Source organism: Plecotus auritus, assembly GCF_963455305.1.
Source record: "Plecotus auritus genome assembly, chromosome: 3".
Classification (NCBI taxonomy): Eukaryota; Metazoa; Chordata; class Mammalia; order Chiroptera; family Vespertilionidae; genus Plecotus; species Plecotus auritus.
In genome coordinates this window covers 95,829,656-95,842,190 of record NC_137772.1, presented here as the reverse complement: position 1 = coordinate 95,842,190, position 12,535 = coordinate 95,829,656, and the positions used below count along the sequence as shown (strand labels likewise).

Genomic DNA, 12,535 nt, shown 5'->3' with positions numbered 1-12,535 from the left:
GCATTCGGACTTTCTCATTGTGTTTTTTTTTTTTTTTTTTAATTCTTTATTGTTTAAAGTATTACATAGGTCTCCTTTTCTCCCCATTGATCTCTCCCCAGGTTCTCCCACCCCCAGCCCATGTCCTCACCCCCTACTGTCTCATTGTAGGTTCTTGTCCTATGAAGTCTGAAGAATAAAATTCATGGACTAAAAGATTTGTAGGCAAAAGTATGGAAGTTTATTGCAAGCATATATAAACTCCACCTGGGGAGGGGTCCCCAGTAAAAACCTGCTCTCTCTTCTCTAAATGGGAAAAAAACTAACTCTTAGAGTCTCTTTGTCTCTGGGTTTATAAATGCTGGGAGCTCTTTGTTTCTTCATGACCCTTTCTAATTGGACCCTTCCTCATTTTATGACCTCTGTGCTCTCTTAATTGGCTACTTTCCTGCATGGTATCAGTTTCAAAGTTCCAAAGCTCGCCTGGTGCCGCCCCCCCCCCCTTCCTTCCCCTTATCTTGTAACATTCCTCCGTCCTCTGTGAATGTAAGATAAGCAATCTGGCTTGGAGCTATCTCCACCTGTTATATATGTCTTCCTCCCCCATGGATCCCCTTTCCCTAGAACAGCCTTTGCTCTCTCTAAACTCCTTTCACCACCACTGCCATGGGGCTTTATACAAGTAGGACACAAACTTCTACTGAGTGAAGCCAGTAAGGTGTCAGATTCCAGCAGTTGGTGCTATCATAGCCAACTTTTTAAGCAATATATATATATATATATATATATATATATATATATATACACACACACATACACACTAGTGGTAGTGGCCTGGTGGACGAATTTCCTGCACATTAAAATGGAATTAATTAGAGAAAATATTTTAATATTGCTGTTTTCCCTTTCTCTATAATAGAAGTGTCAGAGATGAAAGGAAATTAGTAAAATGTATATGAAAATCTCCCTCCTGTCAGAGTCTGAGGCTCACTGTGGGACCCAGAGTCAAGTCCCCGCCCACCCGTGCATGCCTCAAAATCACACAAGACCCAGACCCGGCTGGCCCCACCCCTGTCAAACCCCGCAGGGCAGGGGGTGCAGCCTCAGGTCTGCCAGCCCAGCACCGGGCAGGGGGTGCAGCCTCAGGTCCCCCTCAAGCCCTGACAGGTGGAGGACACAGCCTCAGGTCCCCCTCAAGCCCTGACAGGTGGGGGACACAGCCTCAGGTCCCCCAGCCTGATCTCAGATCCCCTGGCCCTGGCGCAAGGGTGCGAGGGCGTGAGGGCGCCAGGGTGTGATGACCATTTGCATATTAGCTCTTTATTATATAGGACTAGAGGCACAGTGCACAAAATCTATGCATGGGGGGGGGGGGTGTCCCTCAGCCCAGCCTGCACCCTCTCCAATCTGGGATCCCTCTCACAATCCAGGACTGCTGGCTCCCAACTGCTCACCTGCCTGCCTGCCTGATTGCCCCTAACCGCTTCTGCCTGACAGCCAGATCACCCCCTAACCACTCCCCTGCCAGCTTGATTGATGCCTAACTGCTCCCCGGCCAGCCTGATTGCCCCTAACTGCCCTCCCCTGCCAGCCTGGTCACCCCTAACTGCCCTCCCCTGCTGGCCTGTTCACCCCTAACTGCCCTCCCCTGCAGGCCTGCTCCCCCCAACTGCCCTCCCCTACAGGCCTGGGTCCCACCCACCAACTGTCCTCCCCTTCAGGCCTGGTCCCCCCCCAACTGCCCTCCCCTGCTAGCCTGGTCTCCCCAACTGCCTTCTTCTGCTGGCCCAGTCACCCCTAACTGCCCTCCCTGCTGGCCTGATTGCCCACAACTGCCCTCCCCTGCAGATCTGGTCTCCCCCAACTGCCCTCCTCTGCTGGCCCCTAACTGCCCTCCCTGCTGGCCTGATTGCCCATAACTGCCCTCCCCTGCAAACCTGGTCTCCCCCAACTACCATCCTCTGTTGGCCCGGTCACCCCTAACTGCCCTCCCCTGGCCTGATTGCCCACAACTGCCCTCCCCTGCAGGCCTGGTCCCCCAAAAGTGCCCTCCCCTGCTGGCTTGGTCACCCCCAACTGCCCTCCTCTGCTGGCCTGGTCACCCCTAATTGGCCACAACTGCCCTCCCCTGCAGGCCATCTTGTGGTGGTCATCTTGTGTCCACATGGGGGCAGCCATCTTTGACCACATTGGGGTGGCCATCTTGTGTCTTGGAGTGATGGTCAATTTGCATATTACTCTTTTATTAGATAGGATATATATATATATATATATATATATTAGAGGCCCGGTGCACGAAATTCGTGCACGGGGGTGGGGTTGTCCCTCAGCCAAGCCTGCACCCTCTCCAATCTGGGACCCCTTGAGGGATGTCCGACTGCCCGTTTAGGCCTGATCCAGGTAGGATCGGGCCTAAACGGGCAGTCGGACATCCCTCTCACAATCCAGGACTGCTGGCTCCCAACTGCTCGCCTGCCTGCCTGCCTGCCTGCCTGCCTGATTGCCTCTAACCACTTCTGCCTGCCAGCCTGATCACCCCCTAACCAATCCCCTGCCAGCCTGATTGATGCTTAACTGCTCCCCTGCCAGCCTGTTTGCCCCTAACTGCCCTCCCCTGCAGGCCTGGTCCCCCCCAACTGCCCTCCCCTGCAGGCCTGGTCCCCCCCAACTGCTCTCCCCTGCAGGCCTGGGTCCCTCCCAACTGCCTTTCCCTGCAAGCCCGGTCCCTCCCAACTGCCTTTCCCTGCAGGCCCGGTCACCCCCAACTTCCCTCCTCTGCTGGCTTGGTCACCCTTAACTGCCCTCCCCTGCAGGCTTGATCGCCCCCAACTGCCCTCCCTTGCAGGCCTGGTCCCTCCCAACGGCCCTCCCCTGCTGGCCATCTTGTGGTGGCCCTCTTGTGTCCACATGGGGGCAGGATCTTTGACCACATGGGGGCAGCCATCTTGTGTGTTAGAGTGATGGTCAATCTGCATATTACTCTTTTATTAGATAGGAGATATATATATATAATTTGATTGTATATTCTTTTTAAAATGAAAAGGTCATGGAGTTTTAATATATGTAACGTTTTAAAAACCCATTTCATGATAGTCTATAGGTACCATCTGATACGATTTTTGCTGTTAGATTTGAAGACTGAAACTCCTCCACATAGATTCAGGCTTGGTCTGAACATGGGCCGAGCCTTTAGCAACAGAGTCTGGAGGGCATATCAATGAGAGAAGGCCCACTGGCAGATTTCCTATTTGAGAGGGGCTGGGTGAAGGAAGGATATGTGACCACTGCAGGTAATAGTCTTTGTTCCATTCAACCCATAATCTTAGGCTCATGAAAATGGTATGTCAACATAAAAACCATTGAAACCTGTAAAGAATTTTTGTGAGTTTATTTGAGCCAAACTGTCGACATATGCAGGGAAGCAGAACCTCAACGAATTGAGATAATGCTCCAGAGAATAGGGAGTTCATAAGTTGTTTTTATAAATTACCATCAAAAGGAAAATACGTAAGTGGGTTACATGAAATTCATTGGTGATAGATTAAGGAGGTGGGATAAAGCAAAGCAGGGAAACCTCTGGGATAGGGTAAAAAGTGAAATGATGGACATGTGCTTCTTTCACATAGATGGATACAGGATAGTTTAACATAATTAACAGTTGACAGTTGAAGATTAACTTGATAACAACAACAATGAGGGAATGTCCTGGTGCCATTTGTTGTGCCCTGAGGAGTCTGGAAAAAAAAAAGGGAGGTTACAAGTTACCCAGACATTTCATAGATATGTTTTCTTAGATGCAAAAAGACAAATGGGCTCAGTAAAGATCTAAGTTGATCTTTGTCAGGAAAATACTGGCCTAGGACATGACTACCCACTATAACCTGTTTGTAGTTAAAGTTTAATTTCAGACCATCTTTTGTGGTCACTTTAGGTCTCTGAGTTTGCAAGACTGTCATGCAGGCCTCCCCTGAGCTTGTCAGGTCAGCATGTGGCCCCTTTTGTCCACAGGACATGAACTGCATCTTGACTCCAAACCTAGGATTTCTCTAGAGAGCTAAGCAGAGCTGGCAGTTCTGTAAAGACAGGGTGCCAGCAGTCATTTTGCCAATTAGAATTCACTTAGATGTTTTAAAATCTGGGAATAATAGTGCTTACTTTTATGAATTAGATGGGATAAAGCATTTCAAAACACCTAACAATACTGATACTTAGATGTCCTATAAATCTTACTTTTCTTCTTTCTTTGCAAAAACAAAAGTAGCATTAATTTTCCCTTTTTACTCACATGATGGAATGCTCCAGGGTAGTGTATTAGTCTGAGTCCTTGAGAAGCAGATGCGAGGATGAGATTGGATGCGCAGGAGATTCATTGGAGGAAGTATCTGAAGAATAAAGGGGAGAAGGAGCAGGAGGTGGGTGAGCCTTCTGCCTCTGGTATTGGTATGACACCGGGGAGAGGAGAGAGGGAAGGAGAAACAGTTGGGTAGGTAGAGCTTAAAAGTTTGGTGCAGCTCTGAGGAAGTCTTGGCCAGTCCACTAGGAGCCCTAGAGCCAAGGTTGTCCAGTAGAGGATCCCGCGTGGGAGGAGGGCCCTGGCACACTGCACAGGCTTTGTCTGGAAGCAGCCCATGGGGAGCATTGCCTTCTGTGACCTGCTTTGCATCCTAAAGGTCCAGCAGCTGACAACTACCTTGCCTGCAGCAGCAGCTCTATGGAAGGAAGAATTGAATGGTACATTCTCATAGTTGCTGGGTATACAGGGGATATTCCCTCCCCCCTCCCCTTCCCCCTCCCCCTCCTCCCTCCCCCCTCTCCCCTCCCCCCTCCTTTCCCCCCCCTCCCCTCCCCCCTCCCCCCTCCTTTTTTCCCCCTCCCCCTTCCCCCCACAAATGCCCAGAAAAACACACAGGAAAAAAAGTCTGTTGACGGTTTCTCATAGATTTCAGGTTATAGCTTAATCCAAACCTTTAATAGCTGAACAGAACACAGTCCTGCTAGGAAAGATTAGATTTTGCATAATAGCCAATAGGTGGAAAAGTCTCCACGCAATAAAATTCAAAGCAGCACAGTAGCCTGGGAATGCAGGGTGCTGGGCACACGCGGGGTTAATGCCAAAACCTAGAGATGAGACTGTAAAGTGTGTCACTATGCGAAGATTCTGTCACTGAGAGAATTAAGTCTTATAATGAATTCTCTGCTTTTAAGATATGAGATGAGAAGTGCACTGAAGCCTCGGGCATGTGGGGAGAGGATTAGCTGACTGAGACGCAGAAGATTTTGGTGGAAAACCTATTTTTGTTTTCCATGCCCTGGAGAGACAAAGGTTAGAAAGAGAGGTAGTGGGGGAGTTAGAGACCTGGGCTTTGTGTCCAGTGTCTTCACTGGTTCAACTTCCTGCCTATTATGGATGTCCGAGTCTTTAGTATAAAACCAGGAATGACTCTGTGCCAGTTCTGATCTTCCCAGGAGAGATCGGCAAATTCAAATTTTAAGTTGATCATACATCCCAGGTGTGCATCTAAGTTTTCTGGGGTCTGAAGTTTACAGAATTTGGGGGACATTTCTTTTAAAAAAGGATAGAAACATTTAAAATATTAGGTACTTAGAATGAGGAAAGAAATCACAACAAATTACAAACTGACAAATAGCAAAAAATATCTGACAACACAAAAATCATACAATCCAGAAAAATAACCCAACATTTTAAGTAGATGAGTACCTGATAGACCTTTTTAATACCTTTTCTCTACACTTTCTGGTTGTATACTTTTTGTTCACCTCCTCTTATAATGATCATCTTATAATATCATACCAAATCATATCTTTCTATAGAGAGACTAGAAAGGTAACACAGACTTTCTTCCAGTAGGGTTGATAAAATTTCCCCCCAGTTTTATTGAGATGTAATTTACATATAAGATAAAAAAATTAAATTGGTAGTTGGGATGTATGAAATGTGACTTCACATACTGAAGTACAAAGTATTGTGAAATTGCTGTAGGTTGATCAGGAATTTTGATAAATTTTATTTTGTGTAATTTCTACAGGAAAACATGTGGGGTATATTTGTAAGTATATATATTGTATTATTGAGTGTATTCCTAACAAAAGAGAACTTATGTTTTGACTAGGCATCTGTGTCTTTCTGACACATTCTCTACATTCAGAGGCCAATTCAATCTGTATGCTATTGATTTAGTGATAATAGTGATCATTCATGGAAAGAAGAATTATTTCAAATCTATACCTTTCAGAGTCTTACATCATCTACTCTTTAAAAAATTGGCTAATTTTAAGGAAATCTGATACCCAATCTCAAGATCTACTTTCACTATATTTGTGGATAGTCTTCAAGTGTCCTCTGATATCCATTCTGCTTTCTCCCTTTCAGTAACAGAGCTATGTGAGTTTTAGTTAAACTGTTGAGGATACACTGCATGTCAGTGAAAGCTCTGCATGTGAAGATAGGGGTTACAATGCAACTGGGCTCCAGCCTTTGTTCTCTCCTTTTTCTGATCCATTCTCCAAGATGGCTGTTACAGAAAAGCCACTCTGCTGCTCAATTTCTTAAAATCTTCTTCTGGCTTCCCAGGTACCTAAAATCCCAAACCTTTAGCATATAAGCATTTGCTGACTAAAAATAATGTAAAGATTATTTTTATTATAGTACTAGAGGCCCAGTGCACAAATTTGTGCATGGGTGGGGTCCGGCTGGCACACCCCAGTGGGGGCCCATTGGGCGGGGCCAGTGGGTGGGAGGAACTTCGGGCAGTTGGCCAGCTGGCCCCACCCCTGATCGGGGGGTTGGGGGCTGATTGGGGTCTGGGCCAGCCAGGGGGAGGGGCTGTGGCCAGTTGGTGGCCAGCCTCACCCCTGATTGGGGTGAAGAGGGCTGATCAGGGCCCAGATCAGGCTGGTTGGCTGGCATAGTGCACATCATAGCCACTGGTCATTCTGGTCATTTCGCCATTCTGGTTGCTGGGCTTTTATACATATAGATTATATTGCTTGACATGAATGAACTACTGGCCAAAGTTGATCTTTTTTGCTACTGGAGATTTTTATTATAATTGTTTTTGTGGTAAAGACTGGATAGCAATGCTTTGAACCTACACTACTTCTTCATCTAAACATCTCTGTCACTTCTGAGACAATTTGGTGACAATGTGCTTTACATGATGTATTACACGTTTTCTAGACTTTTTCCTTCTCTTTCCTTTTATTTCACAGCTTTGGTGGTGGTGGATGGGGTCCCTGGCTATACATGGAAAGAAATAATAATAGTATGTTGTCACACTTGATTATCTTGGATTGTTCAATTTGCCTGTGATCTTGAGGAGTCTACATGAAGATCTCTATCATAATAGGAAATCTGGAGGGAGGTGTTTCCAGGGTTGGTTTAGCATCTCAGTGAGGTCAGGACTCTGGCTTGCCTTGGCTTCAGTTCTCTTGGCTTTTCCCTCATACACTGAGTGGCCAGATTATTATGATCTCTGAACGCATAATAATCTGGCCACTCAGTGTATATCCTATATAATAAAAGGCTAATATGCAAATTGTCTCCTTGACCAGGAGTTCGACCAGCAGGCAGGCTGGCCAACCGCCCATGTCCCCTCCCCCTGACCAGGCTGGCTGGACCCCACCCATGCACGAATTCATGTACCGGGCCTCTAATATATATACACACTGAGTGGCCAGATTATTATGTGTTCAGAGATCATAATAATCTGGCCACTCAGTGTAGTTATAAGATGGCTGCAGTGGCTCCAGGCTTCACACCCTCTCACCCATCCAAATGCAGGAAGGAAAAGGGAACTCTTTTTTTTTTAATTTTCTTTTTATAAGGGAGGAAAATCTTTCCCAGAACCCCCTGGAAGACTTCCCTCAGGTTACTTTGGCCAGACCAAATCACATGCTATGCCTTAGCTGCAAGTGGGCAGGGAAAATTAGTCTACTGTGGAAGGGCTACTTTTTTTTTTTTAAATAAATCTTTATTCAGATTATTACAACTGTTTCTCCTTTTTCCCCCCATAGCTCCCCTCCATCCAGTTCCCACCCCACCTTCTGCCCTTACCTCCCCCCCACTGTCCTCATCCATGGGTATATGATTTTTGTCCAGTCTCTTCCTGAACCCCCCCATACCCCTTTCCCCCTGAGAATTATCAGTCCACTCTCTTTCTATGCCCCTGATTCTATTATATTCACCAGATTATTCTGTTCCTCAGGTTTTTAATTCACTTGATTTTTAGGTTCACTTGTTGATAGATATGTATTTGTTGTTCATAATTTTTATTTTTACTTTTTTCTTCTTCCTCTTCTTTAAGAATACCTTTCAGCATTTCATATAATACTGGTTTGGTGGTGATGAACTCCTTTAGCTTTTTCTTATCTGTGAAGCTCTTTATCTGCCCTTCAATTCTGAATGATAGCTTTGCTGGGTAGAGTAATCTTGGTTGTAGGTTCTTGCTATTTATCACTTTGAATATTTCTTGCCACTCCCGTCTGGCCTGCATAGTTTCTGTTGAGAAATCAGCTGACAATCGTATGGGTGCTCCCTTGTAGGTAACTAACTGTTTTTCTCTTGCTGCTTTTAATATTCTCTCTTTGTCTTTTGCTCTTGGCATTTTAATTATGATGTGTCTTGGTGTGGTCCTCTTTGGATTCCTTTTGTTTGGGGTTCTGTGCGCTTCCTGGACTTGTAAGTCTATTTCTTTCACCAGGTGGGGGAAGTTTTCGGTCATTATTTCTTCAAATAGGTTTTCAGTATCTTGCTCTCTCTCTTCTTCTGGCACCCCCATAATTCTGATGTTGGTACGCTTGAAGTTGTCCCAGAGTCTTCTTACACTATCTTCAGCTTTTTGGATTTTTTTTTTCTTTTTGCTTTTTTGGTTGAGTGTTTTTTGCTTCTTTGTATTTCAATTCTTTGACTTGATTCTTGTGTTCCTCTAGTCTGTTGTTGGGTCTCTGTATAATATTTTTTATTTCAGTCAGTGTATGTTTAATTTCTAGTTGGTCCTTTTTCATATCTTTGAGGGTCTCATTATATTTATTGGCCTTTTCTAGGATATTCTTGAAAAGCCTTATAACCGTGGTTTTGAATTCTATATCCAGTCATTTGTTTTCCTCCATTTCTTTTGTTTGTGATCTGTTTCTTTGACGCTGCATTTTCACTGCTTCCCTGAGTTGGTAGGGTAGATTTGTGTGCTAGGTTTCCTATATGGCCCAGTGGGTCAGCCTCCCCAGTTAACCTGAGGTGGACACTCTTGGTGCATCCCTTTGTGGACTGTGTGTACAGCCTTGTTGTAGTTAAGTCTTGATTGTTGTTGGTATCACTGGGAGGAATTGACCTCCAGGCCAGTTGGCTGTAAGGATCAGCTGTGTCTATGCTGGGAGAAGTTCGGTGCTGGAGACAGCCTTATAGGATTAGACTTGCCAAATTGCAATAGCCTCTGTGCTCAGCATGGATGGGGTGGAGTCTCAGGGCAGAGCAGACAGTCTTGGCTTCCAGTCAGCCTTGCCCTTGCGCGTGTGCGTGCCTGCAGACCTCTGCCTTCCCTGGCTCCCGAGTCTCTGCCCGAGAGTCCAGATTCCCTCCTGTAAGAGCGTGGGTCCCCAGGGGCTCGCCTGGAACTGGGGTTCAGTGCAGTCAGAACTGGGGTACAGTGCAGTCAGGTGCTTCCGACTCCCTTCTGCTAGGGAAAGCCTGTGGCAACCTCCGCAGCCTTTGTGCACACTGGTGCACGCGCCTCCAGAACCCTGCCTGCCGGGGCTCCCCTGGGTCTCCTCCGGGTCTCCGAGTCTCGAGGTGCCTTTCTCTCTACCTGACAGTCCAGACTCCCCCTGTATGAGCCTGGGTCCACGGGGTTTCGCCCGGGACTGGGGTTCAGTGCAGTCAGAACTGGGGTTCAGTGCGTTCGGGGGCTTCCTTCCCCCTTCCGCCAGAGAAAGTCAGCCAGGCTCTCAGCCACCCTTCCTCTCTGTGCACACAAAGACCCTTTGCCGTACCTCCAATTCTCTGTGAGCTTTTCTCTTTCCTTCTAGTTGTAGAATTTTCACTCAGCCAGCTTTCCTGTGGTTCTGGATGGTGTCCGTTCTGTCTTTTAGTTGTAGTTTTGAAATTGTTGTGTGAGGCAGCAGTTTAGGTGCTTACCTATGCCGCCATCTTGGTTTCTCCTAGAAGGGCTACTTATGATACACAGTCACGTGTGTGCTCCAAGAGCCTCATATACTTCCCTAGAGTAAAACAATGTATGACTATAAACCGAAATAGAAAAAAAATTATTTCCTGTGACCATAAGGCCCATCACAATTTTTTCTTTTTAATTGTTATTGTTATGATTTATTGGTCAGAACATAACTGACCAAAACAATATATAATTCAAATTTTGATAAATTATGAAATAAAACAAGTTTTATTTTATTGGCAATATATTAATTAATGGTATTAAAATACATATAGTGAAAGAATATTATTTATTGTTGGAATGGGATAAGGTTTAGCTCCATTGCATTCTAATTTTTATGTTTGTAAATTTAGGTGTTCAGTAATTTGCTCACAAAAATAAGTTGATGGAAATGGAAAACATTCTATAAATGTAAGTTTGATCAGTTCTTTGGACAGATCTAAGTTTTGTGCTAAAATACATATGGTGATCTACACTAAAAATTAATAAAGTTCAGCTTGGGCGAGAGGCATGCCCTTCTCTTGTAAAAGCAGGAGAAGGCATAGGGGGTTCTCATCACACCTTGTCAAAGGGCATGCACATGCTCAGCAGGTCAGTTGTAGGAAGATGGCAGCAGAGAGTGGGGAGCTGAACACTGATTCCCTCCATGCTTCCTGTTTTTATTAGCAAGGCTGGAAACCCCGCTCCCCACAGTGATATATGTACCCCAGTTCAAAGACCACTGGCAGATTAAATGAGATAACATACACAAAAACCTTTTGTTTGTTATAAAGAATGTTACAAATGTCATTAATAATAATGTAATCCCTACTGCATGCTTTGTTTTTTTTCAAAATTGTGACTATAGCCACCCCCCCTCCCTCCCCCCCACACAAAAGGCTCTAAGTACTTAATGCTCTACATCCTGAAAGCCTTGACCTGTGTTCACTGGGTAGAGCATTGGCCCATAGACTGAAGGGTTGCGGGTTTGATTCCTGTCAAGGTTGGATACCTGGATTACAGGTTCAGTGGGGCGAGTTCAGGAGGCAACTAACTGATGTCTCTCTCTATCCCTCTCTCCTCTCCCCTTTCCTTCCATTCTCTCTAAAAAAAATCAATGGGAAAAATATCCTCAGGTGAAAATTAACAAAAAAATTAAAGAAGGTTGAAGGAAGGGAGCAAGAGGTCACCTTTTCTGGGGAGTATTGAGTGGAGTTGGAGAAGGTGGGGAGGTTGGGCAGGTGCTTGGGAGAGGGTGTGCGGTCCCTGTGCTGTCTGTGTTACCACGGCATTTGCTGGCCAGGTCTGGTCTACGTAAGAGTGGGAAGGCGCTGGTGGGAGCTACTAGCACCTCCTTCAGGCTCCCATTCTAGCACATATAGAAGCTGTAATCTGCCCACTGCTCAGGCCCAAGAGGCTGAACAGAAGGGAGCTGTAGGGTTTCCATGCTGCAGAGTAAGGCAAAAGGCTTGCCTGATGGTGTGAAGTCAGCAGCTCGGGGCATCCTGGCTATGCAACGGTTGGAAAGCTGCCTGGGGATGTGTTCTCTGCCAGCAGGGATTGGGGACTATAAGTTAGATGGGTGATGATGACCAGTGTTGCTACCATGTAATTGCTAAGGTTGTAAATGTCCTTTGGCCCTCTCACCTCCTCCCTGAGCCAACCCCTCCCAGGAAAGGAGATGGGAATGCTGGCTAGAGGCCCCCCTACTCAGCACTGCTCTGCTATTATTCAGTGACATCACCTTGGTAACCTGAAATATACCTGGTGGGACATTTTACACCACAAGAATCAGCATAAGTTACAAAACAATGCTTCCCCCTCCCTTCTAAGTTGAGATGGACACTAGGGTGTCTGACATATGCCAGCATTGACTCCAAGTCCCTGGGACCAGGAGCCTGGCATGTGGTGGTGGGGAAGAATGTGAGTCAAATAGGTGACTGAGATGAAAAAAATGGACAAAGCTAAGGCTGAGTTACCAAAATGAAACTATGTGAACAATAGGAAGTGGTTGAAAAGCTGTTAAATGGCACTAAAATACTAGTATCTTTAAGGGAGTCTACACCCTGCAGAGCAGTAGGATTTGGCAAAGCAAAATGGTATATTAGAAAAATAATGTGTCCTATCTATATTTCATAAATTGAAACACCTCACTCAAACTGCATACCTCAACACAACCACAGGCATTGAAAAGGGTCCGTTTCAATCAAGAGGTGCTGAACACAGTACAGTGTTGCGGTCTTACAGCTGTTCTTGACATGACCCAGTTGGCCTCAGGGCTTTTCCTCCCCTTGGGTCTCGCTGCTGTGGCCTCTGCCCACCAAGCAGTGGGGTTGGAGGCTTTATTTTGTCTCCAGCAAGAGCCCTCCTCCTTGCCTGGACAGGAGAGCGGG

At 46.0% G+C, this 12,535-nt stretch overlaps 1 protein-coding gene across 1 annotated transcript in view; it reads right to left on the bottom strand.

Annotated features, from left to right (window-relative positions):
- Positions 1-3,347: 3,347 nt before the first annotated feature.
- The window catches only part of FAM124A (family with sequence similarity 124 member A), a 111,158-nt gene continuing 101,970 nt past the window's right edge, over positions 3,348-12,535 (bottom strand). Inside the window, exons 4-5 of the mRNA XM_080659553.1 lie at positions 4,265-4,361; positions 3,348-3,713 (exon numbers count right to left, since the gene is read on the bottom strand). Of these exons, the coding sequence (XP_080515679.1) occupies positions 3,652-3,713; positions 4,265-4,361 (159 nt within the window). The 3' untranslated portion in view covers positions 3,348-3,651. The remainder of the gene's footprint in view (positions 3,714-4,264; positions 4,362-12,535) is intronic.